The sequence below is a fragment of the Eumetopias jubatus genome, unplaced genomic scaffold (assembly GCF_037043125.1).
Source record: "Eumetopias jubatus isolate StellerSeaLion01/CBP00866 unplaced genomic scaffold, mEumJub1_p1.0 scaffold_2, whole genome shotgun sequence".
In the NCBI taxonomy this organism is placed as follows: domain Eukaryota; kingdom Metazoa; phylum Chordata; class Mammalia; order Carnivora; family Otariidae; genus Eumetopias; species Eumetopias jubatus.
The window spans coordinates 202,233,096-202,260,126 of NW_028274808.1; the positions used below are offsets into that span (position 1 = coordinate 202,233,096).

General features: G+C 54.6%; 1 protein-coding gene across 3 annotated transcripts in view; it reads left to right on the forward strand.

Annotated features, from left to right (window-relative positions):
* GAK (cyclin G associated kinase) overlaps positions 1-27,031 on the forward strand; it is a 55,222-nt gene that overhangs the window by 565 nt on the left and 27,626 nt on the right. For all 3 annotated transcript variants that reach the window (XM_028126317.2, XM_028126325.2, XM_028126335.2), the window contains exons 2-10: positions 10,338-10,399; positions 11,078-11,137; positions 12,064-12,178; positions 15,800-15,942; positions 19,042-19,167; positions 22,446-22,535; positions 23,995-24,130; positions 24,453-24,565; positions 26,411-26,501. In XM_028126317.2, the coding sequence (XP_027982118.1) occupies positions 10,338-10,399; positions 11,078-11,137; positions 12,064-12,178; positions 15,800-15,942; positions 19,042-19,167; positions 22,446-22,535; positions 23,995-24,130; positions 24,453-24,565; positions 26,411-26,501 (936 nt within the window). The remainder of the gene's footprint in view (positions 1-10,337; positions 10,400-11,077; positions 11,138-12,063; positions 12,179-15,799; positions 15,943-19,041; positions 19,168-22,445; positions 22,536-23,994; positions 24,131-24,452; positions 24,566-26,410; positions 26,502-27,031) is intronic.

Genomic DNA, 27,031 nt, shown 5'->3' on the forward strand with positions numbered 1-27,031 from the left:
GCCGCGGTGGGGCCGGAAGGAAGGGGACCCATGAGGCTGGGCAGTGCGCTGGGTGGGTGTGAGTCAGGGCCCTGGCCTCGCATCTGGGGCCGTTGTGGGGGTGATGGGACAGCCTGGATCTCTGGACATCGGGCTGACTTTTCTCAGTTCTCAGGATCCTGAGCGTGGGTGCTTGTGCCCCTTGGTGAAGGTGGTTGTCCTCCCTGGATGTTGGGATAGACGGTGCTCCTCTCGCCACCTGTTTGCCTTGCCCTGATCTCTGTTTGTGAGCCCACCCGAGTCAGGGCCTGCCCACAGTCGTGACCTGTCCAGAGCCTCGCAGGTTGGACTCGTCAGTCATGGAGGAATTTCCGGGTCATTCTTTAGTCACCTTTGTTTCTGCGCGCTCTCTCCAGCTTCCTGATGTCCTTTCTCTTCCTCACACAGAGTCTATTGCCAACGTCGGTGTGACCCCATTCTCTCCTCTGGATTTTCCTTACGTTTTGTCGGTGGCGCCCACAGGGGTATGTCACATTTTGCTAGCTGGGATGCTTACTAACTGAGCGTAGCTGGCTCTGGGGCTGGTGCTGGAGCCGCATGGTATTCCCCTGAGTTAGCGTGGGGCGAGGGAGTGGTGCAAGGTGGAACCGCAGACCTGTCGGGGGTAGCCCTCAGGACTGCAGGCTCAGCCTGTCACGCAGCCCGACCTACTGCCAAGTGTGCTCAGTCTGAGTCGGGAGACTAGCGGACCCTTCTGAAGTCCTTATTCCTAAAGGCCTGAGGGGATGTTCTGGCTGTAGCATTATCACACGCTTTTTCTCCACTTGGGTAAAAAACAGATTTTGGGTGTGACTTTCTCACGGAGGTGGGGGCCAGAACCTCTGTTAACATTAACAAGTGTGGTATCTGTTAGAACGAGAGTTCCCTCAGATCAGTTCCTTTATCCCGAAAATACCAGGCAGTTATCTTGGTGTTTTAAGAGATTCGTAGTGGACAGTAGGTGGTTTTTGTGTTCTGGGGTTTAAATTTAGACACACACTCCAATGAGGGAAAGACAGCACAGTCTTGGGGGAGCCTGGGGCAGGACAGGCAGTGGTGAGGGTTCCCACAGGCCAAACTGAGAGGAGATGCGCCCCTACCAGGGCAGGGGCGGGACCAGGCAGGAGGAGGGGTAATCAGGGATGGGAGGTGGGTTCTCTGGAGCAGGAAGCTTACTGGTCACAACACACAGGATAAAGAACAAGGAAATGGGAAGGAGCCAATATGGTTGTGCAAAAGAACCCACTCCTTTTGCTATCTAGACAAGTCAGGATATAAAAATACCCTGCACAGTCTTGGTCTTTAGAAAAGTAACAGAGTCTCGTAGCTTGTAAAGCTTGTAAAGCCTCTTCCTGAACTTAAATGGTAAGAAAGCCATATGAAGTCTTTCAGGAAAAACAGCAACCCTGGAACCTAGGCTGTGGGAGTTCATGCTGTCTTGTTATAAACCTGGGCAAGGTTCCAGACCCTAAACCGTTGGGTAGAGATGATGACAGCTTCACAATTCTTCAGGCTTTGGAAAGATGGCAGACATCCTGTATATTCCTACAAGAGTGGGGAAAGTCTTCAATAATCAAATAAATCATATATCCATAATTAGATGAGTGAGTATCCTCACTGTGGGGTAATGAAGTCTTTAAGTAGCCCCACCTCAGTTCGTGTCAGGTGTTGCCCCCGATGAATTTAGGATAGATCAGATTTTGCTGTCAGATGGTTTGGGGAAAAAAACATTATTTTCATAGCTTTTTGGAATTTGCATCTGGAGCATGAAATGCGTTGTGGGGCAGAACTGTGGAGCCAGATGGCTTCCTAATCTTTTGAAAATTGGTTTTAAGTTTTCATTAAAAAAAAAAAATCAGTTTACTGGGTGTAACCCCAGTGTCAAGAGATGCTGGACCCAAGCAGATTCTAGAATACATTCTTTATGATCTCGTTTTGGATTTTGCACATTCTTGCTTGCTTCCTACTGTCCAGAGAGGTAACAGAGGTGATTGCTCTGCCAAGACAGGTTTTGCCCCGAAGGTGAGTCCACCTCTCCAGTGACTGTTTGACTTTGGCTGCACTGCCAGTGATGTGGACGGGGTGGTGTGTGGGCAGCTCTTCAGAAAAAGAAACAAGTCCGCAGAACTGTCCCGTAACGTATGTGTAACTAGTCATGTGTGTTTGCTGGAACACCGTGTGCCATGCGTGGTATCAGTGGCCTTTGATGAACGTGGGTCCCTTGTGTTCTGTTTGGGGTCAGTGCTGGCCCGAGAAGCTGTAAGGGCACATGCCACACTCCGGCTGTTGTCCTAGCCCTCCACCCCTCTGCCTCCTGGTCCCTGCTTTTAGAGGGCTTCTCCCCTGTCTGTGTCCAGTGTCGGGATTGGTGAGGGCACAGGGGCCGTTTGATCTCGGCTGGCAGCCGCAGGGTTGTGCGATAGGACTCTTGGCTGGAGGGTTCAGAAACCACTGGGGTTGGTGTGACGGAAGGAGAGGATCGTAGGTTGAATCAGGACATCCTCTGCAGGGATACAGAGCATAGCACATCTTAAGTTGATTTGAAAAGATGATTGGGCGGTCGTTGCTCACGGACATTCTAGCCTATGGCTCTTTCACACAGGAAGTGTGCCTGAGCCCTGTGGCTTGGTGGTCTTGCTCCGAGTATCTTTACTTTCGCCTTCCTTGGCTGCTCTCACCCAGGGAGGGGTGCTGAGCGGATCTTTTCTCCAGCACGGATAACTGAGGTCTTTGCAGGAAGGGCTTGTGCCTTGGGCAGCTGGTTCTGGTATTCAGAATGGTGTGGTTCAGTCTTGTTCTGAATTGCCCTCTCTTAGTTCTCCTAACCCCATCCTGTAAACTTGCACTTTGGCGACTTTAACATCAGCCCCTTTCCCGTCGTGACTGACACCTAGTATGAAGTAGTAATGATAACCAGCGCAGCAGCATTTGTGGAGTTTTGACTGCTCGGCGGGCACAGTCCCTGGTGTTTCCTGTGGTCTGTCCTCCTGACGGTGGCTGACAGCACGGGCCATCAGTAGCTTGCCAGCGCTGCCAGCCAGTGACTGGTGGAGTTGGGACTGGTAGGGCGTATCTTCGGTCGCCCACATGGTGGTGCAGGTCCCCCTGTAGCGTGTGTCCTGCAGGGAGAAATGTCCAGAGGATGTCACGGTGAGAGCAGCAAGCAGCAGTGGACCTGCTTGTGGAGCCGCTGGACGTGGGCGCTGCTGGGGGGCCAGGGTGGGAGCTGTGCGCAGGCTCCTGCTCCTTCTTGGTCTGTGCCTCAGTTGACTGCAGGTGCAGGTGGTATGCAGGTGCCTGGAGTGGGACATCATGGGGAGGTCACCGTGGAGGGGACATTATTGTGGGAGGAAGTCACCCTGCGGGGAGGTCCTGGGGGGGGTGGTGTTGGCGCAGGTCACTGTTGCGGGGCGTGGGAAAGGCTGCCCTCTCTCTTTCCATTGGCCTGTTCTTCTCTGTGGACTACTGCCGCCCTCATGGGCACGTATCCCTGAAAGATCTGTGGTGATCACGTGAGGCTGGGAGATGGAGGTGATGGGGTGTCTGTTCCGTAGAAACAGTGTTGGTTGATAACACCTCGTACGATCTCCCCGATTGCTCCTTGTGCTGGTGTACCACGTTTCCTGGTGCTCACTGTCCCCCCCACCCCCCCACCCCACCCCTGAGCCCGTGACCCTACATAGAGGCCTGCCAGACCCCACTGTCCCCACACCACCCTCATTGCAATGGGCAAAAACTGTGTGGGCTTGTGTTGATTTGCGTTTCTCTGACTCATGAGTTTGAGCATTTTTCAGTGCTTATTCAGACTCCTGTTCTAGAATCGTGCACGGACGTTCTATGCCCATTTTTCTTTTTAATTAAAAACAATTTATTTTTATTTGTTTATTTATTTTTAGAGATTTTATTTATTTTTTGACAGAGAGAGAGAGACAGCGAGAGAGGGAACACAAGCAGGGGGAGCGGGAGAGGGAGAAGTAGGGAGAAGCAGGCTTCCCGCCGAGCAGGGAGCCCGATGCGGGGCTTGATCCCAGGACCCTGGGACCGTGACCTGAGCCGCAGGCAGACGCTCAACGACTGAGCCACCCAGGCGCCCCTGATTAAAAACAATTTAAATTGAGTTATTGACATACAGTAAAATGTACAGAATTTAGATGCTCTGATACGGGATAAGGGCTTATGCCCATGTAGCCAACCAGCTGTTGAGATAGAGGACAGTTGAGTGACCCCACACAGCCTCTTGTGGCCCCCAACAGCCTTCCCCGCCACCAGCCCGCCCCGGCTCTGAGTCTCTCTCCCAGAGCATCGTGCACGCGGCAACCCACCCCAAGTGCTCTCTCCGGTTCCGAAGTGTGTTCCCTCCATTGTAGTGGCTTGTTCATCCACTCGCCTGCTGGTGGACACTTGGGTGTTTCCGCTTTGGCCTATGATGCATAAAGCTGCCAAGAACATTCTTTCACAAGACTTTTTGTGGCCGTGTGTCTTCTCTCAGGTAAAATACCCAAGAGTGGTATTTTTGGGTCTAGGTTGAATGGAGGTCTCTGCATGGAGCAGGCTGCACTGGTGTGCATTCCCAGCGGCCGCACGAGGGCTCCTGTCCTCAGGCGGCACCTGTGTTAGTATGGTCTGTCATTTTGATTCTGTCTGCTCTTGTGTGTGTGCGGGGGTATCTCTCTGGCTTGGGATTTCCACATGCCTGATGATACTACATGGGACACTTTTTCTCCTGCTTATTAGCCAGTTATATGTCTTGTTTTGTGTGTGAAATGCCCATTCGAGTCTTTTCCATTTTGAATTGGGCAGGAGTTTTGGGAGTTTTTTATTGCAGATATAAGTCGTGTATTTTTATATAATACAGAGGCAGGTGTGTGAGGAGGAGGAGGAGGAAATAAGCCATAGATGAGGTCACTGCTGTCCCTGGCCAGGCTGCCTTGGGGAGCAGGGGGCCGGCCTGGGCAGTGGAGGTATCTGTGCCTGTCTCCAAATTCCAGAATGTGTACAGTAAAATGTCTTAGTGCCTTCCCTGTCCTTTCTTTATGTTCCATACAGCAGTATTACTATTTTTGTTGAAGACTTATTTATTCGGCAGCGAGAGTGAGCAGGGGGAGCTCCAGAGGGAGAAGCAGGCTCCCTGCTGAGCAGGGAGCCAGACATGGACCTCGATCCCAGGAACCTGGGACTCAGTCCCAGGACCCAGAGATCATGACCTGAGCCGAAGGCAGATGCTTCACCAGCTGAGCCAGCCAGGCGCCCCAGCAGTATTACTGTTTTTATTTAAAAACTTTCAGTTTTGAGAGAACTGTAGGTACTTATTTGTAGTTTTAAGAAATGACACCGGCACACTTTGCGCATTCCCTTCAGCGGTAACATCTTGGGAAACTAGAGTCGGTGTCTTGACAGTTACGTCGTCGAGACTCAGAAGTGTGATCCCCACAGGGACCCCCCCGTCCCTTCACAGCCACGCCTACGTTCTTACCCCTGGAAACCACTGATTTGGTCTCTCTCTCTCCAGTCTTGACGTTTGGTATCCTTTTGGAGTTGGCTTTTTTCCCTCTGGAGATCTAGCCAGGTGGTTGTGTCCATGATGTATTCATGTGTATTGGTGACGAGTATTCCATGGTGGGGATGGACCCCAGTTTATGTAATCATTCCCCAAGTGATGGACATGTGGGTTGTTTCCAGATGTTTTTGGCTATTAGAAATAAAGTTGCTGTAAACACTTGTGTGCAGGTTTTTGTGTGAATGTCATTTCTTATTTTTCTGGGAGAAGTGCCTGGGAATGCAGGTGCTGAGTTGTGTGTTTTGTTTTAGGAGACTGCCAACCTCACGTTTCTCACCAGCAGTGGATGAGTGTCTTAGTCCGCTCAGGCTACTGTAACAAAATGCCACAGACTGGGCCATAAACAACAGGAATTTATTTTCTCAGCTCTGGAGGCTCCTAGTCCCAGACCCAGGTGCCGGCAGTGCTGGTTGCTGGTGCGGCCTCTGCCGTTGGCCGGCAGATGGCGCCTTCTCTGTTAACGTGTGGAGTCTGCGGCCACACAGCTGAGTTCTTGACCGAGTGACCCAGTGTCTCTGGCCCTTGGCAGCGTTCCGTGCAGCGTTTTTATTTGATCGTTCTAGCAGATGTGTAGTGATCCCTTATTGTGGCTTCAGTCTGCACTTCTCTAGAGGCTGACCATGCGCCTTCATGGGCAGAATATCTCTGTGTGTCGTGTTGTTTGCCTGTTTTAGAATTGTGTTTTCTTGCCCCTGAGTTTTGAGAGTCCTGTATGTATTCTGGAGAGAAGTTCTCCATCAGACGTGTGGTTTGCAGGAATTTTCTCTGTCAGCAGCTTGTGTTTTTTATCTTAAACAGGGTCTTCTGCAGACCCACCGTTTTAACTTGATGAGGTCACCTTATCAGCTTTTCCTCGTGTGACGTCTGCTTTTACTGTCACATCTGGGAGCCCTTATGCCCAGCTCGAGATCATGGGGGTTTCTCTCCTGCGTTTTGTCTAGGAGTTTCCTACTTTTACATTCATACTCTTTGAGTTGTCATATAAAGCGTAAAGTTTAGATCAAAGTTGGATTTTGTTTTGTTTCTTTTGCACTGGTCATTGCACATGTCTCCATTGAGTTGATTTTGCACCATTGCTAAACATCACTTGGCACATTTGTGTGACTGTTTTTGGGACTTTCCTATTTTGTTGCATTGGGATCTTTGAATCTTTTCCTCTACCAGCACCACACAGTCTCGGTTAATGTAGCTACAGAACAAGTCCTGAAATTGGGAATTCTCTTTTAGGAAAAATTTCAAAAACAAAAGTAGAAAGAGTAACAGAACAAATATCTATGTTCCTACGATCCAGAATTAATAAACGTTAGCTTTTAAAAAAGGCTCAGTCGGTTAAGCATCTGCCTTCAGCTCAGGTCGTGGTCTCAGGGTCCTGGGTTCAAGTCCCGCGTCAGGCTCCCTGCTCATTGGGGAGCCTGCTTCTCCCTCTGCCACTCCCCCTGCTCGTGCTTCTCTCACTCTCTTTCTCTCTCTCTCCCAAATAGATAAATAAAATCTTAAAAAAGAGAAAAGTCGTGAGTGGTTTTGCATGTTGACACATGCTTTCTGTGTGTCTGTCGAGGCAGTCTGCTCTCCCCGTCCTGTGTGTGTCCTTCGCCACAGGGATTGTTTTTTGGTGTCGAACCACCCTTGCATTCCTGGAGTGGATCCCACTTGGTCATAGTGTATCATCCTTGTTAGGTGTCGCCAGCCTCGCTCTGCTGGTATCTTCCTGATGGTTTTTATATCTGTGTTAACGAGTGCTTTCGATCTGTGATTGTGTCTTTGGCCTCACACAATGGGTTGGTAACTATTTTCTCCTGTCACTTAGGAAGGACTTTGTGCAAGATTGCTGTGCTCATTCTTTCTTAAATGTTTCATAGAATTCACCAGTGAAGCCATCTGTTTTCTATTTTTGTTACATGGATTTTCACTTAACTTCTTTTCATCTGTTTTCTTATATGGACTTAATTTTTTTAGCAGATCTGTTGAGATAAAAATGAGACACAAAGTGCACATGTGGATGTCAGGCACATTCAGTATGCCCAGTACATATACACTGTGTACCTGTCACCGTGGCAAGGCAGTGAACACATCCCTCCCCTCCAGAATGTTCATCCTTCCCCATTACAACGCTTTCCTTCTCGTCGCCTCCACCCCCAGGCAGTCACCGATGTGCTTTCTGTTACTGTAGATGAGTTAGTGTTTTTTAGACTTCTCTGTAGGGGAAATCACATGTCTCCTCGGCTTCCATGTTGCTGCTGGTAACAGTAGTCCATCCTGGTTATTGCCGAGTCACGTTCCACGTAGGGATGATTGGTTTGTCCATTCACTGCTGATGGACGTGGGGGCTATTTCCAGTTTGGGCAATTACATATGAATCCACTGGGATCATGTGTGTACAAGTCTTTGTATGGATGTGGCCTCCATTTTTCCTAGGTAAATGCCCAGCAGTGTGATGACAGACAGGACCATTGAGCCAGTTTACCTTGACCCTTTTTTTTTTTTTTAAGATTTCATTTATTTATTTGAGAGAGAGAGAATGAGAGATAGCACGAGAGGGAAGAGGGTCAGAGGGAGAAGCAGACTCCCCGCTGAGCAGGGAGCCCGATATGGGACTCGATCCCGGGACTCCAGGATTATGACCCGAGTCGAAGGCAGTCGCCTAACCAACTGAGCCACCCAGGCGCCCCTTACCTTTACCCTTTGCAGAAACTGCCAGACTGTTCCCACAAGCAGTGTGTAAGCACTCAGTGGACCCACATCCTAATCAACACTTGGTATGGTCTGTTCAAAAAACTGAGGCCTTCTAATTAGATGGACAGCTGGATTCTTGAGTTGAAGTGTGTGTTTCTCTAATGTATGATGATGTTGAATATCTTATCATGTGTAATTCACCACTGATGTATCTTTGGTGAAGTGTCTTTTTGGGTATTTCACCCATTAAAAATTTTGTTACTAAGTTTTGGATTTTCTTTATATTTTCTGGATAGAGTCCTTTATTGGGCAAGTGATTGAAAGTCCAGCTAGTGCCCTGTGTTCTCACCCTCTCGGTGGTGTGTCTAAAAAACCAGAAGTTCTTTACTTTGATGAAGTCCACCTGTCGTTGTTTTCATTTGTGGATCATACTTTTGTTCTTATGTCTAAGAAATCTCTAGGGTGTGTAGAAATATAGTTGATTTTTTTTTTTTTGAGAGCGAGAGCATGATCCTGGGTGGGGGCATGGCGGGGAGGGTGGTGCAGGGGGAGATGGGGAGAGAGAGAGTTCTAAGCAGGCTCCATGCCCAGTGCAGAGCCCAACACGAGGCTCGATCTCACGACCCTCGGATCATGACCTGAGCTAAAATCCAGAGTCAGACACTGAACTGATAGAGCCACCCAGGCGCCCCTGAAATACGGTTGATTTTTGAATGTTGTGTATATAACCCATGATGGCCCTAAACTTTATTAGTTATAGTAGCTTTTGGGGGTAGATTTCACAATATTATATGCACAGTCACATTGTGTGCAAAGAAAAACATTTTTACTTCTTCCTTTTCAATCTGGATGCCTTTTATTTCTTTTTATCGTCTGATTGCGCTGGCCGGGCTTCCAGTGCAATACCGAACGGTGGTGGTGCCAGCGGCTGTCCTCACCCTGTTCCTGGTGCTGGGGGGAAGCACTGGGTCCTCTACCCCCAGCACAAGGCTGATGGTTAGTCTCTTGCGGACACCTGTTACTGGGCTAGTGAGCGTCCTCGTGTTCTGAGTCTGCTGAGAGTTCTTTTCATGATGTAATTTTCCACCATGGGAAACTAGAAAAAGCTAAGTGAGTTAATTCTGAAAACAAGAGAATTAAATTATTTTCAAATGTTTAACCAGCTCTACTCAGTCATGATGTATTATGTTTTTGTATATATTGTTGGGTTTGTTATGCTGACATCTTATTTTACTCAGAATTAAGAATTTTTGCTTTTTCTTTTTTAAGATTTTATTTATTTATTTGGCAGAGAGAGAAAGCACAAGCAGGGGGAGTGGGAGAGGGAGAAGCAGACTCCCCGCTGAGCAGGGAGCCGGATGCGGGGCTCGATCCCAGGACCCTGGGACCAAGACCTGAGCCGAAGGCAGCTGCTTAATGACTGAGCCCCCCAGGTGCCCCAGAATTAAGAATTTTTGAAGAGGGGCACCTGGGGGCTCAGTCATTAGGCAGCTGCCTTTGGCTCCTGGGATCGAGCCCCGCATTGGGCTCCCTGCTCAGCAAGGAGCCTGCTTCTCCCTCGGCCTCTGCCCCTCCCCCTGCTTATGTGCGCTCTCTTTCTCTCTCTGACAAATAAATCTTTAAAAAAAAGAATTTGTGAAGAATTCTTTGTGTGTATGTAGGATACTGGATGTACTTCAAAGTCTTTTTTGGGCATTGGGTGCTGCTGGCCTCTTTTATTCTAGATGCTGGTAATTTGTCCTCTCTTAATTTCTCTTTCTTGCTCTTACTTTCTCTCTGATCAGTCTATCTAGAATTTATGTTTCATTTTCTTGTTTTCAGAGAATTGAGAATTTTGGCTTTCAGAGGCTTTGGTGTTACTGATTTTCTCCATTCTTTTCCTCATTGACCTCTGTGCCTGTGTTGATTTCCTTCCTGTCTCCGAAGCAGGACATTTAAAAGGATCATATCAATTAGGGGCCATTATGTTTGTGGAAAACAAATTGCTAGCCACAAGTCCAGTTTGTGTTTCACCTAGTGAAGGTATTTTTAAAGCTTACTGTCAAAGTCATAGCACTAAACTGATTATGTCTATTTTTCTAATTTTCAGGAGGGTTTGCATTTGTATATGAAGCTCAAGATCTGGGAAGTGGCAGAGAGTATGCCTTAAAGGTAATAAAGGATGACATTTATGTGGGTTTTTGGATCATTTTAAGGAAATCTCTAAATGACACTTTCCAGAGATTTATTCCTATTATGAGGAATATGTTTCTTTTTTACAGTCTGTCCCGTTGGTTCCTTCAGAGGGGAGCCGTCAGCCATTTTAGGGGACTTTAAAGTTGTGGCTTCCAAGTTCGGGGCACAGGGTGACCTTAGTGCCAGAATAATGAGGGATCTGCAGATGGCGGGACGTTGAAAGCCACCGGTGTGAAACGTGCCTGCATAGCTTGTCTTAGATAGGGGTCACGGGGGGGCACCTGGGGAGCGCAGCAGGCCTTGTAGGGGCCAGGCGGGTTTTGTTGGCTGCTGCTGAGGCGCTGACTGACCTTGGAGATCAGGAACATAGGCCCACATCTCTGCCAGTGTCTTCTCCCATTTTCCTTGATTGTCTAACTTTCCTGTAGCCTGTTTGGAGAAAAGCCTCCTATTTTTAGTTTTTCTTGTGCCCTTGGATCATAAAGGATCACGTTCAAGGGTCTTTAACCTTCTGTCAAGTTTTTACACAGGCCAGATGTTAAAGTACAGGTAAGCAGGTTATGCTTTTCGGTGGCATTGCATTTATTCTCTGGGGTGTAGAGTAGACAGATGAACACTCCTTAATCTTTCTTTGTTTGTTATTTCCTGATACAGAGATTATTGTCTAACGAAGAGGAAAAGAACAGAGCCATCATTCAGGAAGTTTGTTTCATGGTATCCTTTTCCCAGGCCTGCGAGCACGTGCGGTCACGTAGGGAGGCCTGCCTCACGCTATGGCTGCTTGCTGCCGTGAGCTACTCTGCAGCTCTTTTGGATGTGCTAAAATGGGCCTTCTGCTTTTACTGGACCTATCTGTGGAATATTTTTAGTAGAAAGGAGTTTTCTTCCTTGCTCTTCGCTCCCAGGGTAACAGCAAGAGGTTCGGTAGCTTTGGGAATAGAGGTGTTCTGACCCAAGAGGTCTCTGTGCCCACAGGGTGGGCCGATTCCCCACCCTCTGCCCCTTAATGAACCTGACGTGGCCCACGGCGCCCTGCCACGAGCTGTGCTCCAGCGATCACCAGGGCCCCTTGCTGGGCCTAGTTCCCGTGGGCCTCAGTGTCCCTTCTGGTCAGCTGCCCTGCCCCGAGCACCCGGGAGGTTGGGTTTCTGTTGCACAGATGGTGGACGTGTGGGGCTTTTCTTGCTGGCTCTCCACTCTGGCCCATGTTCTCCCTGCGCCGGGGTCCTGCCCTCTGCTGTCAGAATGTGTTTTTTCTCTCTCAAAGCTCTGTCTACTTGAGCCTGCCGGCTGCCTGAGCCTGCGGGTCCCCGCCTTGCAGAGGTTCGCTGGATTCGTTCCCTCCTCGGGGTTCCCACACGCTGCATGTGCCCTCTGCCTGCTGTCCTGCCTGGCCTGTGGTCAGGTGTGTGTGGCCAGCACGGTGGTGGTCTTCATCCCCACCTTCCCTCTTCTACCTGCAACCTGCCTTTCTAGTCGCCCCCCCCCCCCCCCCCCCCCGCTCTCCATTTTTCTGCTCCGGTGTGCTGGGATTGTAAGGTAATTTCATTGAACATTTTGACTGTAGTGTCTTAATATCATATATATTTGTTTTTTAAATGTGCAGACTTACGCATTCTCCTTTAACAAGACACCTGCAGAAAAAACTTTCTGGCCACCCCAATATTGTCCAGTTTTGTTCTGCAGCGTCCATAGGGAAAGAGGAGTCAGACACTGGGCAGGCTGAGTTCCTGCTGCTCACCGAGCTCTGCAAAGGTAACATTTCGTTAGGGTCTGAACTGCAGCAGTGTCATGGGTTCGAGTGCTCAGCTGTAATATCAAGGGTGGGGTTGCTGCCGTGGCCCTTGAGGGCACACGACCAAATGGCGTCAGGCACTCCCTGTGTTCTTAGGGAGGAAGACTCCCTAGTTTGTTTGCAGGAGTGGGAGGGACCCAGGGGCACAGTGGTCATGTGGAATATCTGTGGGTGGTGCCAAGGGACCAGAGGCATGGGGCGTGCCTCGTTCCCGCTGTAGGGGCTCAGTCCGTCATCTGCTCCACGGACAGTCGGGGCCCACCCACACGTGGAGCCTCTGCCCTGTGGGAGCTCACCATCTCAGTGGGTGACTACAGAGTGCAGGTTCTCAGAGGAGAGCTGGGGCAGGTGCAGAGGCTTAGCCAGGAGTACCTGGAACCTGATGTAGGAGCCGCTGGGCCCTCGGGCACCGGGAGCGTGTGCTGGGAGAGAGGAAGCCTGTGCACCAAGACCGCAGGGTCACGTGCCTTGCCGGCAACAGGCGCACTCACGGGGGGGGGGGGGGGGTGCAGGGTGCGGCCGTGAGCGTGGGCACTGGGAGGAGCGTGGGGGGGGGTGGAGGCGCACTCACGGGAGGGGAGTGTGCGGTCGTGGGCGTGGGCACCAGGAAGAGCGTGGGGGGGGGGGACGGAGGCGCACTCACGGGAGGGGAGTGTGCAGTTGTGGGCGTGGGCACCGGGAGGAGCCATGGGGGAGGGGTGGAGGCGCACTCACGGGAGGGACTGGTGCGGCCGTGGGCATGGGCACCGGGAGGAGGGGGGGCGGGGGGGGCGGAGGCTTACTCATGGGAGGAAAGGGTGGGGCTGTGGGCGTAGCCACCGGGAGGAGCCGTGGGAGGGCGGCAGAGGCGCACTCACGGGGAGGGAAGGGTGGGGCCGTGGGCGTGGGCACCAGGAGGAGCCGTGTGGGCGCAGGCCGGGGGGCAGGGGCACAGAGCATGATGCGGACAGCAGGCAGTGCCAGGGGCCAGGGCGAGGGAACCACCCAGGGGAGTGAGATGCTCCTCAAAATAGCATTTTGCTAAATGCACTTTCCTTTCTGAGAAAAGCCTGCCACATCAGGCATTTTTTCGTGCCCAAATGCTCACTTGTTCTCTTTTCAAGGCTCTGCAGGGTCCCTTAGGTCCATACCACGAGATCCTCAACCAGCACCCCTTGTGACGCATACTTTTCCTTGACCACAAATGCTGGTGCAGGGAACTGCTGTGTGTCTGGCATGTAAGCCCAGCGATCCTGTGGACGGGGTTGCTGGGCGCCTTTTGGGGTGGGGTGCCACATGGGGGCCTGGAGCGGCATGCATTGGGCAGCATGTGTGAGGCTGCAAGCGCCTTCCTGTTTGCCCTGTGGGCTCTGCTGCTGGTGCTGTGTGTGCCTTGTCCAGCTTCCCACAGCTCACGCTCATGCCTCTGTTCCTCTTCAGGGCACTCGTCGTGCTTCTGGGTCACTTTCATCCTGGGTTTTAGAAGGCTTTAGGTCCACTAGGACCAATGTGATCCATCTCACGAGGGGCCCCAGGGATGGGGCCTGGCAGCAGCAGCTCCCAGCACTTCCACCCCATGAGGCGGCGTGGTGCTCCGCGGTGGAGCAGACCAGCAGAGCACACCCCTTGGTGTGGCACTGGCCTGGGACCGCCGGTCCGAGAGCAGCATGAGAAGCTCGGGGTGCTTGCAGGGCGGATGCTGAGGGCTGCGGGGCGGGGGGGTGGAGGGCAGAGGGGATCTTAGGGTTGTGGGTGCCGGTCCCACTGAGGGAGGGCCTGGATGTGTGCCCACAGCCCCCCAGTCTTGTCCTCTCCCATGCTCTCTCCAGGAGCACTGTCACCGTTGGGATTGTTAATTTTAAAAGAGATTTCCCTTAATTCTCAGGGGACACCAGAGGCCACTGAAGCACTGGCATTGTGATGCCCCTGCCATGGCCTGGCTCAATCCTGTTACCCCAGGCAGCACGGCAGCCCGTGTGTCACCCCTGCTCTGGACTCCTCTGGGGCCTTGCTTTGCCTGCATCACCGGGAGGGCACCCTGTCCCTCCTGAGCGTGGGGTGCAAGGCGGGGACGTAGGTGTGGCTGGGAGAGGGCAGCAGTGGGTTGGTCCAGTGGAGCGAGGGCCAGGTGGGCTGGTGTGCAGGCCTGGAGAGTTGGGTGGAGCACCAGAGTGGAGACTCTGTTGCAGGTGGGTCAGGGGACAGTGTGCGGGTTGTGAGCTGTAATCCCCTGTTTTGCAAACTTCAAAGGTGATGCTGTTTTTGGAGAAATCCAGCGCCCTCTGGAGTGCAGGAAGTCCATGCTGTCTGCCCAGGCACTGTGCCTTCTGCAGAGTTGTTAGAATCCATTTTACGTTTAGAAGCCGTGTCTGTTGGCACTGCTGCGTGCAGGCACAGGGGTTCAGTGCCTCACCCAGACAAAGCAAATAGACCCTAAGCAAAGTCCACAGTGAGGGTTGGGTGGTCCCATGTGTCACAGAGGAGAGTCTGGGAAAGAGTGTGCACATTTATAGGCTGAGCAGCGATGGCTCCCTTGAAGGTGATCTGTGAGCCAGGAGCTGAAGGAGGCGGGAGGAAAACCATCCCAGCTGAGAATGGGGCATGTGCAAAGGTCCTGGGGCCTATGACTGGAGGGGCGTCTTTGGGGGTGTGTGTGGCAGGAGATGAGGCCTATAGGGGTGGTAAACTGTGGTTCTGCACTGAGGGGATGGGTCCCCATGGCGCATTGTGCCCAGAAGACAGAAGGAGCTGGAGGGCTGAGGCAGCCTGGGGTCTGGGGCCTAAGGCCAGGAGGGAGTAGTGCAGAACCTAGGAGAGGGTGGGCTGTGGGAAGAGGCTGTGGGCAGGGGACCAGAGGTAGGAGCAGGGCTATAGGGTTAGGGTGCTGAGGCATGTTGTGTAGGCAGTCTGTAGAGGCAGGTGCTGGGGGCATGAACATGGCGTTCCCAGTGGGGAGGTGGCGTGTGGTCACGGAGGAAGCCCTCAGCCCTGCCTGCATTGGAGGTAGCGGGCCCCACACCGGAGTCTCCTGGCGTCCCAGCTCGGGGTCCAAGGACGGCAGGTCCCTGGGCTACAGAGACCGGGAAGAACAGCTGCGAGGGGGCAGGGCTCAGGTGACAGCCCCGAGGGAGGGTGGGCTCCGCGCCCCCAGCGCCTTGGACGGGTTCTCAGACAGGTTTGTGCCCCTGCCACACGCTGTGCCGCGCTCCTTCCGTGGACAGTGTGCGCCTTCAGTGAGGAATGTGTGTTGACTGAGGTTTAAGGCTCGCAGGCACGACTGTTGCCTGAGGAAATGGGGCGGTTTGAGAGGGTGTGTGTTTGGGGTCGATGCGCCTGTCCGCGTGAGGTATGAGGAGGTCTGTGGTGGATACCGTGCGTGCTGCCAGCCGTCGTTCACCTGGCTGTGCTGTAGGCTCTGTAACTTCGTTGTGTCCTGGTGGTGGTCCCTCCGCGGGGGGGACCTGATCGCGCAGTGTCTGCCTTGGCCCCAGGAGGGGTGCCGGCCCGTGAGCGAGTGCACACGGCTGCGGTGGGCGCCGCGGTGGGTTTGGGGGGCAGCATTTATAGCTCCACGGTGATGTGAATCTAATGGTCTCTTTTAGGGCAGCTGGTGGAATTTTTAAAGAAAATGGAACCTAGAGGCCCGCTCTCGTGCGATACTGTCCTGAAGATATTCTATCAGACGTGCAGGGCGGTGCAGCACATGCACAGACAGAAACCGCCCATCATCCATAGAGACCTCAAGGTACCGCCTCCTGCCCGTCCTGCGGGCTGCACCCCTGCCCCCAGCCAGGGTGTCCAGCCTGCCGGCACTGAAGTCTGCGATGGCTTTTCCAAAAGAGGGATGCAGTTGCTTCTTAACGGCAAAGCAGTTTTCTGGAAGCTTCTCCATCGAAGCAGTGCTGAGCACTCTTTCCGTATCATTCAGCTTTGGGGTCTCCTGGGCCTGGGGCTTCATACTGCCTGTGTGCCCGTCACCCCACCCCCCTGCCCTTCTGCTGGCTCTGGGATGCTCTCAGCTCCCTTCCTTGCACCCTCTGGCCCAGGAGGGGGACTGCTTCTCCTCTGGGTGGTCTGTGCCCTTGCCCCTCGACGATCCGTCTGTGGGCAGAGGCTCTGCAGGGCGCCTGCGCTGGCCTCAGGCGGCTTTCCCTCAGTGCCACGGCAAGGTGCCCACAGGCCGCCGTACTTGGAACTGCCCGCTGGGGAAGTGGCAACCTGGTCTTGATTTTTCCCTTTTCCGGACCCTTAATGAAATGGAACGGTTTTTGCTGTGTTCGTAGTCAGTATCTTCTTCTTCAACATGCATGTTTTTTGCCCTTTTTTTCCTGTTTTTCGTCCATCAGGTTGTTTTTGATTAGCAGGAACTCCTCGGTTCTTCCAGTGGCCTTTCCACGTTGTATGTGCTGCAGGTGCCTTCTCCTGGTTTATGGCCTCCTTTTTATTTCCCCTGTTGTGTCTTTGGAAAAGTCAAGACTTGGTGAAACTTGCCGGGTATCCACGAAGCTCACACCCTGCTTCTGACCATGTCTTGAGGGAGCAGGTTGTGTTTGCTGAAGAACCTTCTGATCCCTTAATATCGTTTCTGGTCTAGTCTGTGGCCAGCTTTCCCAGATTTTCCTTCAAGTGTGATGTGCCTCTGACCTGGTGGGCCTGGAACAGCGCCCTCCCCTCCTTGGAGCCGGCGGGGGGGGTGGGGTGGTTCTCCCGTGTGCCTGGGGAGACACTGGCGCCCTGTTGTTTAGACCTGAACCTTGGACAAGCCTCATCTTTTCCTTTTGTCCCTCAAACCCAAGAGGTTGGCAGGTCCGTCCCCCCCCCCACACACACTGTTGCAGAAGTCTGGGGGTCAGGAACCACTGTCCTGAGGGCACCTGGGCAGTGGCAGCCCTGCACGCCAGCCATCCCTTCCCTGCTGTCTCGACGGGCCCTCCTTAGTCGACCAGGTGGCTGGTGGGTTTTCCTGTGGCATCAAGACTCCTGGTTTGCATGTTAACACTTGTGCTGGTGTGTCCGTGGTTGTTTTAAGGGGCGGGAGCTCTACGAGGGTGAAATTAGTAAAGAATCAGTATTGGTGAAGTTTGCCTGGTTTGGACATCCCTTGTCTTCTCAGTGCCCCGTGTTCGCCAGGGGACCAGTCTCCAGGGCTTGTCTGAGGAAGTTGTCGAGTGGCGCTCTGTGGAGGGGCAGGTGCGACACGGGGGATGACAGAGGCCATGGAGACATGTCTCCTCCTCCTTGTTTGGCTCCTGTGCATGGCTCCGTCCAACAGTGCAGGCCATGGAGCGTCGTGCTCCTGTCCGGCTGTTTGCTCAGCCTTACGGCTCTAAGGTCTGGCCATGTTGTGTGGCCCACACTCGGTAAGAGTGTGTGTTGTGAGAGCTTGTGCACTTGGTTGACACCTGCTTCCTGAGTTACTCTTGTCCATGCTTTGGCCGGTGGAAGGGTGCTTGCACCCTCCGTGGGACGTTCCCACTGGCAGTGCGTGGAGGCCCCTGTGCCCGCACTTTGCCAACGACCCTGGGTGTTGGCAGATGGTGTGGATGTGGCTCACGGATTTTAGCTGGATTTTCTTTCCATTAACGAGCTTCTTTTCAAGTGTGTCGGAGTTTGGATTTTCTCTTTGGGGAGGTACCTGTGGAAGAGTTTGCCTGATTTTTCTCTGAGGTGTCGCTTCCTGTTGGGTTTCTTGGAGCCCCGTGCTGGTCACGCCGTGGCTGGTGTCATCACTCTGGGTAGCAAGGATCTTTGATTGGGTGCTCCTCGTTTTATGTGGAGCTTCTGTGTCTTGCTGAGTTGTCATCCTCCAGGCATGTTGTCCTGGAGAGACCTGGAGTCCGCCTTTGCATGCAGGGGCAGGTTGTGGGCAGCCGTCCGGCTCTCCCAGCACCTTGCGTGGATGGCTGTCCCGTGCCTGGGTCCCTCGGCGCCGCCTCTCATGGGCATGGCGCTCAGCGGGTGTCCTGTGGGGCTGTGGGTCCTGGTCCCTCTGGCCCTCTGCCTTCTTTAATGGGGCTTCTCAGGGATCACGTGGCTCTTTGGGGCTTTTTGTTTCTCCACATGAATCTTTGAATTGGTTTGTCAGGTTCCACCCAAAACTTTTCCGGAATCTGGTTGGAATTGCCTTGATTGTCCCCCAGAGTGTGAGTTGACAGACTTTTCCTGTAAAAGGCCAGGCTTTAAACCTGTTAGCTTTGCATGCCAGCCCTGCTGAATAGCAGAGCAGGAGGCCCCACGAGTGGGCAGGCGTGGCCACACCGGTCAAGCTGCCCGGGGACCCGTGTCATGAAAGGTTAGTTTCCCCAACCACCGAGGTGCGTGGGCAGTGGCTGGAGCCAGCTCCTGGCCCGTAGTCTAGGGACCTGCCCTGGGGTGACCCGGGCAGATCTGTGCCTGTCGTGTTAAGAACATGGTCCAGTTCCTTGTCTCTTTTGGATTTTAAGAGTTTATCTCAATTTTAGTTTCCTGAAGGGGGGTGTTTTGTATCTCTTTTGTTCGATTTCTTTCTAGATTCTTGATATACTTGATGATTTTGAAATGGCATGTTAATGTTTTTCATCTTTTAACTGACTTTTTTAAAGGTTCTTTGTATATCTTATATTATCGAGTGGAGTTACCTTTGATTTGTGGTTGATTTTAAATTTTTTCCTTTTGTTTTTCTGAGTTTTCTGTTCTTAAAGGTACATGTACTGACTGGGATCAGCAAGAAGTTAAGATGCTGTGTTTCCCGTTTGTGGAAGGCTCCTCACTGCATCTGGGGAGTCCTGTCGTGTCTCTTCAGCACTGCCTGGGCCTGGGTCTCTGCACCCCAAGGTCATAAGGACTGTCTTCTGGAATTCTGCAGGTGGAAAACTTGTTGCTCAGTAACCAGGGGACCATCAAGCTCTGTGACTTTGGCAGTGCCACGACCATTTCACATTACCCTGACTACAGCTGGAGCGCCCAGCGGCGGGCCCTGGTAGAAGATGAGGTGAGCGGGGTGGGTGTGTGCCCCGTGAGGACCGGCAAGTTGGACCCTGGCGTTCGCCTCCCAGGCCCGTCTTTGGGCCAGGAAACACTGAATTTGAGGGTTATGCTGTGTCTGTGTCACTCCTCTCATCCCAAAACTGCCTCTTACAGCTTTTTCTTTTACTGCATTTTTTTTGTATTGGGGTAGAGGACGTGTATCGTGAAACTGGCTGTCCCCACCACTGTTAGGTGCACGTTCCAGCGTATCACGTACATTCATCGTTGTTCGGCTGTCCACTGCCCTTCCGCAGATTTTTGTCACCATCCCAAGTAAGGCTATTTAAAAAAGTGTTTCCCAGTTAGTTACACCTCACAGGCTCCTGCAGGAGACCCCAGAGGAGATTGGTGAGTGTGCCCTGAGCAGGCATGGCTGTGGGGAGGCCCTGGGAGGGCTCCATGGCGGGCCTTCATCTGGACACCCTGCGGGCACTCTCCCAGCGGCTTATACTTTGATGAGCAGCTTACAGAAACTGCCCACGCGGACAGAACATAGGACACTGGGAACCACAAGGAATGACGAGGTAGGGGAGGTGGTGAGGCCACGCTCCGCAGGGGCGTGAAGGCAAGCCTGCTGGGAAGGAGCCTGAGGGACAGGAGTTGAGCCAGCGGGCCACCCGCTCGGCCCCTCAGGACCCGTCCCAGCAGAAGCTCGCCTGGGGCCACATCTGCACAGAGCGCCTGTATGCTTCTCCTGGAGTCTGTCGCCGTCTACTGCAGGCCGCAGACCAGGGTGTCGGGTCAGAACACAGGTGCTCCTGAGCTGCTGGCTGTTCTGGACGGACTGTGCTTGAGGGAAGGGGTCTGTCCTCCCCTCACACTCCATGACTAAATCGGAGACGTGTCCGATTACCCCAAACCAGCACATTCCCACTTGAGTGTGAGAACATTTATAAGACAGCCGTTCCCAGCAAAGCACAAACGTGTGAATGTTCTCCTTAAGGTGCTTTGCAGAGTAGTGGTGCAGTAGCGTGGAAGGGGTTCCTTGGTCCCCGTGTGCCGGGTGGTTGGTTCAGTAACCTCCTCCTGGGCTCTGAGTCCTGCCCCATTCGCTGACTTCAGTAGATCCTCGGAGGTGTGCGACCACCCGCTGTGTCCCGTGCACCCCTCTCTTGGGTGATGGTCCCTTCCGTCTTCCAGCTGCGGGGGCGGGGGTCCTTGCTGTGCTTCTCCGCCCTGCATCTCCTCCCACCGCCGCAGTGTGGCTCGCACCACACACCACACCGCCATGGCAGGAGCCCCCCACCCTGCATGTGCTGACCGTTTGGGAGGATTTGTGGCTGCCATTTTTTCCATGGTTCATAGTGAGTCCTCAGTTACTGTGGTGCCAGAATGCCCCGGATTTGCTTCCCCTTGGTCCTGTGTCCTTTGCCACGCTTCCCTCATTTTGGCACGTTCGTCTGCTTTCTGGAGCATCAGGGTGTTCTGAGATCAGCAGGTGCCTGTCTTTGGAGCCCTGGCATCTGTGTTCGTCAGAGGAGAGCTGCCACCCCTGAGTTGGGGCCAAGCTCTGGGCGTGTGGGCATGTGCGTGTGTAGCTACACGCGTGTCCTTGTGTGGGAAGTCACGCACCTACGCCGGCCTGTCCCGTGGGCGTCTGCCCCCACCCCACATCTGTGTGTCCCTCTTTCCTGGCGCATGGCCCAGCAGCAGCATCCCGCGTGCGTCCACTCATCGTTCTGCTGCACGTGCAAGACTTGCAGCAACCCTAGAGAACACGCCTCTCCTGGCAAGAACTCAGGGTTCATGTGCGGTTCCGGCGTGCCCCCCCCCCCCCGCAGCCCAGACCAGGTTCCTTGGATTCGGTTCTCTCCTTCCAAGTGCTTTTGGTACTCATTTGAGATATATTTGGGTGTGTCTTTTTTTAATTTTATTTTTTGATTATTGAGCAGTTACAGGTTTCCAGAAGAATTGAGCTGGATGCGGAGTGCTTCCCTGTCGCCACCCACTTCCCTCTTTGTCCTCCTGCGTTTCTTCTGCAGGGATGAGCACATGGGTGTGCGCTCCCAGGTCCCCATCCCTCTCGCTCTGCACACGCTCTTCTGGTTCTGTCTGCTTTTTCTCCTTCGTGGTCTCTGCTGGGTCCGTGCGTGCAGGCCCCTCCACGGTGCGACCCTATGCCCTTTGGCCAGTGCCTTGTGCTCACGGTCAGGCTGTGTCTAGTGTGGTGCCGTCTGCAGAGTTAGAGACGGCGGCCTGCGTGTGGGTTCTCGTGTGTGTATCTTCCGGGGGTGCGCCTGGACGAGCAGTGGCTGGGTCTGTGACTACATCCAGCTAATAAAATTGGACGTTTTAACGGAAGCTTATCGGACGTGCACAACAGCAGAGTCATAAGCGAGCCGCTGGGTGACTTCTCCCGTGTGGATGCCCCTGTCACCCCATATCTGGGCTGTATGGCGCCCCCAGCTTCACCTCCCTCCTGGTGTTCTGGGTGACTCCTGCCTGAGTGCAGGAGTGTGGTTTTCGGGAATGGCCTGCTCGAGGCCTTCATCCACTTTGATCATGTTCCCATTTATCCCTGAGGAGCCGCAGGAGTGACACACTGTGCGTGGGAGCTCACGTGCACTCACCCCCACTGTGGCCGGCCTCTGCAGAGGCTTGCCCTTGAGGAGCAGACCTTTGGGTGGAGAATGGCTTGTTATCCTTTCCACGTGTCCCGCTGAGGTCTTGGCTGTGGCGTCTGTGGCGTGTGGTTGGTGCTGGTGCTTACTATGAATGGAGACTCCGTTCTCCCCTGGGCGCGTGGCCCTGTGCCGTGCTGTGCCACCAGCCTCTCTCTCGTCCGTCACACGTCCCACCCTGTATGCACGCGTGTCAGCGTTCTTAACATAAACGCCTGGACCAACCAGGTGAATTTGGTTTAGTTCTTGCTCCTGGTAGAGAAGGTGCTTCTGGAAGAACTTGTCAGGAAGCTTCTTGTAGAACAGCGCTTCCTCTTGCACATGCGTGTGACCCACCCCACGGCTCTGGGCCAGACTTCCCGCAGGCCCAGACAGCTAGGATGCCCGCAGTGAGTGCTCGGCGCGGCCACTTCAGGGAGCACTGGGGCGCCAGGGCGCAGGCAGCAGCGGGGGTGAGGAGGGCGGTGAGCGGCCGGCCATCGTCATGGGACACTGGGATGTAATGAATGTCGTTGGTGAACATCCCACAGCGTGTTCTGGAAAGGGGCACGGCATCGATGCAAAGTAAGAAGCAGTGCTCGTGTGTGGCCTTTGCTCTGAAACGTGTGTGTCTGTTCTTCAGATCACCAGGAACACCACACCCATGTACAGGACGCCAGAAATCGTGGACTTGTACTCGAACTTCCCGATCGGCGAGAAGCAGGACATCTGGGTGAGGCCACGCCGCCGTGGTACCTGGGCAGCCCTGCCTGTGAGCACGCGGGAGGCCCTCGGGCACAGCTTCCTGCCTGCCCACTCTGCTCACTTCCCTTCGGTGTCCCTCCTTCCTCCGTTTTCTCCTCTGGTCGTTTTCGAGAGTCACTTGTGACTGCCGTTAGCAGAGACACACTGAATAAAGTTGGGGGGGGTGTGGGTGTACGGCGGAGTCCCGCAGGGCCCTCCGGGACGCTATGTCTGGGATACTGTGTGTGTGACAGATCTGCCTGCAGGCTTGGACCTGAGCCCCCTCCAGACCCACAGACATCTGCTCTCCTGATCAGAGCCCCTTCAGAGAGGCCGGGGGGCTCATGCCGCCGGACTGGCCACCCCAGTCTTTCAGCTCTGTGTCGGTCTGGTGCTGGCCAGTGAGGGCCAGGCCTTGATGCCTAGGTGACCCTGCTCCCTTCACTTTTCTGAAACCCTGTGGCAGTCCCTGCGTGGTGTGTCTGGCTGTGTCCCTTCTGGGGTCCAGCGTCAGAGTGCAGAACTTGGGGAGAGCCGCACTGAGTGGCCCGGGGCTGCCCCTACCTACACTGAGGCATCCTGCCCCCTACCTGGCCTCTCTAAGAGCAGGGACAGCAACACCTCAGACCCAGGCCGCCCTTGAGGGCCCAGACTTCAGGCCTCTGGGGCCAGCTTCCAGCGGACCCCGCTGTGGATGTGAGAATCTCCATCCCGAGCGTAGGTGGCGTTGATAGCAGTTTGAAGTGTGAGAGTTGGTAGGATGTGCGTGCTGGAGCCTTTTTTCATGATAGCGGCAGCCCGTGGTGTCTTCTTTCCGTACGTTGGCTGACCCCAAATAGGTGCCCTCAGCACGTCTGGGCCGGCGGACATGCACGCGTGCACACCGAGTTGGACAGGGAAGCGGACTTTGGGTGCTGAGGGCTTGGCCTCACCTGGGCACTCTTCACTGATGAGAGTGAGATGTGCGTGGGCGCTGCTGCCCAGGTGGCCCTCCGCATCCCCGTCGTCCGATGCTCCAGGGAGAAGCGGCAGTGGGAGGGGACGTCGCCCACGGACCCGCAGATGTGCTTCCTGCGTTCCTGCTGCAGCGGCTTGTCCGCTTGCGCCTCGTGTCCTTTCTGCAGCAGCGCCACCAGGCCCCAGATGCTGGCGTGTAGAACTTTCTGGTTCAGCGGGAAAATAAGAGATCGTTGTCTGTCCACAACTCAGACCTCAGAAGCTCGTGCCTAAGGAGGGTGGAAAGTGGGCTGGATGTGCGGGGAACACCGGCCGCCACTCTGTGGCCGCCTGTAACTCAGACCAGGGTGTGGCTCCGGCTTACACAGGCTGACTTGGTCCTGAGTATCCTGGGATGTGGGTCCAGACCCCCTCACCTCCGCCTCGCCCTGCCCCGATCTCTCTGCCCCCGCCTCACCCCCAGGCCCCCCTCACGTCTGCCCTCCCCACAGGCCCTGGGCTGCATCTTGTACCTGCTGTGCTTCCGGCAGCATCCTTTTGAAGATGGAGCAAAACTTCGAATAGTCAACGGGAAGTTCTCGATCCCCCCTAATGACACCCGGTACTCGGTGTTCCATGACCTCATCCGTAAGTCCCACGTGCGGGGACCTCGAAGGACACGCCTTTTGTCACTTCTCGGGCCCGTCTGTCCTGTCTCTCGCGGCCGTGTGGCAACCCCCCAATGGGGGCTTTTCCCAGCACCCAGCCCCCACGTGAATTCTCAGTGCTCTGAATGGGCCCGTTCGTGGTAACTTTGTGCCGTTTTGGGGCTTGCTCCCTGTGTCGTATTTCACTCATTCACTTGTAACTTGGTGTGAGTAAACAGTGGTATGAGTGAACCGAGGGGCTTGGGGAGAGTGGGCACTGCTGTTCCCAGACCCTGGCCCGAGCTCTCCTGCCTCTGCCCTAGGCGCCACGCTGAAGGTCAACCCTGAGGAGCGGCTGTCCATCACAGAACTGGTCAACCAGCTCCAGGAGATTGCGGCCGCCAGGAACGTGAACCCCAAGTCTCCCATCACTGAGGTAGGGGCCTTGCCAGGTGTTGCCCATGATGGTGTGGTCAGGACAGTCCTAATTCTAATTCTGCCCCGCCTGCTCTGGGGCAGGAGACACGGCTCCTGACGAGGCTCACAAATGCCCTGGCGCGTCCACAGCCCAGGGCAATCTGAGTTCCCTGAGGGAGCGTCCCAGCTGACGAGAGGTTTGCTGCCCTGTGGGGTCCCAGGGGCAAGGGCAGCAAACTGGGTGTGCGGTTCTGGTGGATGATGTTTGGCACGTCTCACACGGGCCTGTTCCCAGGCCTGGGGGCCCAGGCAGGAAGGTTGAAATAAGGACCTGACGTGTCAGGGAGGCTTGTCACACTGGGCTGAGGAAGAGGAAGCCATGGGAGGGCATGGGGGTGGGATAGTGGGTCCGCTTCAGAGAGAGCCCCTCCTGTGGTCCCCCACAGAAGATGTATGCTCCCCGAGACTTGGCAGAGGGCGGGCTGGTGGTGTGGGGAGCTGTCTGGTCTGTGGGCCGGCCGGCCCGCGTGTACACCACCGGGAGCTCACCGGGAGCGGGCTGGGCAGAGGTGCTGCGGGACGGACGCAGCCCCGGTGGGCGGGCTGCTGTCAGTGTTCTGACCCCAGTGCTTCTGGGACCTGGGGCCTGCGTGTGCAAACGTTAGACCCCTTAGGGTTCTTCTCTGGGCCGTGCGGGGCTGAGTGTGCAGAAGGCAGCCTGCCGCAGTGCAGCAGACCAAGCCCCCAGAGAGAGAGAACAGGAATGGAGTCTGAAACCCAGGAGTAGGGCTATATGAATAGGTGCAGCGTGTTGTTAAATAGGAGGTTATAGAAACAGAATTTAAAAAAAAAAACAAGTACCACCTACACATCTTTCATGACACAGCCGCAGAGGTACTGAGCACCGTTCGTTAGGGCTCACGGGGAGTCATGGGAAGCATAGGGTCCCGGTGGGGGACGTTCTGTTTCTTCCAGAAGTCAGTAAAGCGAAGAGAGAAACTGCAAAGAGAAGATTTGGCCGGTCTAACAGACACGTGCCGCCTAACACTTAGTGGGCATGGGCGTTGTTTATACGGATTTGTAGGAGATGAGCGTTGACTATCTAGCAGGTCACAGAGACAGACAAGGCTTCATCACGTTCAGGAGAAGTGATGGCACGTATACCTTCTTTCCTGAGCTTGCTGTAGTAAAACTTTACCTCAGTGGTACTAGCTTGTACAACCCCACCAGAAATCCTAAGGCGTGGTGCCAGGTAACTTAGGAGTAAGCGTGGAAGCTGAGGAGGGCTGAGACCGGCCCCTGGTGGGGCTTCCGGCCCTGTCCTGACGTCACACAGTTGGGCTGTGCACCTTGCCCAGGGGCTCCAAGCATCTCTTAGCAGGCTTAGGGGTCAAGGCCCCAGCCGTCACTGGCCTTGGGCTCAGCTCATGACAGACACGGCCCCCCGCCCCCCCGCCTTGCTTCTGTGGCAGCCAGAGGGCACCAGCTGACTGAGGGCGCAGATGTGTCACCCCGAGGGTCTGCTGTTCCCACGCCCCCGCTGTCCTTGGTCACTGCAGAGCCTGGCACGCGGTGGGGTGTGCGGTGAGCACTTGCACCCCGGGGCAGAGTTACAGCTGCTCCCTCTGTGTTACGAGGCTTGTGTGCGGAAGAGCATGTGTGCAGATCCCTTGTTGGCGTGGTCTGTGTTTTGGTTCAGGTGGGCCGTTCAGGGTCTGGGAGGTTCTTCCCTTGGCTTTCATGGTAAGTCAGGTAGAGGCGGGTTGACCTGGTAGCGGACGTGCCTGGGGCTCACCGTGTGCCACTGTCCGTGAGGTTTTCTGCGTCTGTGGAGGTTGACTGTTTGCATTTTGAATCAATGCAGCTCTTAGAGCAGAACGGAGGTTATGGCAATGCAGTCCCGTCCCGAGGGCCACCCCCTCCTGGGGGCTCCAGCAGTGGTGGTTACAGTGGAGGTGAGTACCCCCTCCCTCGTGCCCACCGTTTGTCCCCTGTGGTTACCCTGTCCCTGCTGTGCACAGGGCACCCAGATCCTGCTCTCCCAAGGCTTTTGGCCTGACAGCAAGAGACAGGCTACACGTTTGCGGTCACTAGGATCACCCTCAGGTTTGGATTGCCTTGGGCTGCCAGCACTCAGTGGTACTGGCACACTGGGCCACGGGGAGCTGGGGAAGAGCATGAGCATCAGCTGTCCTCTGTCTCTACCGTCAGGACAGCACTGGCCCTCTGCAGCATGGAGGGACAACCAGGGGTGGCCACACAGGTATTGCTGGCCACCCCTGTGGGTGGCTGGTCTCCAGCCCCGCGGAGGCCTGGGGGCCCTCCGTCAGTCACTTGTCGGCGTGGCCCGTGGCCTGGGTGGATGAGGGCACGCCTCGAAGGGCAGTGACCAGGAGGGCAAGCACATTAGAAGGAGGGTGTGTGGGGCAAAGAGTGGCCATGATGGGAACTGGGGGGCTGGAGGGCTCCACGTGGGGGTTTTGAC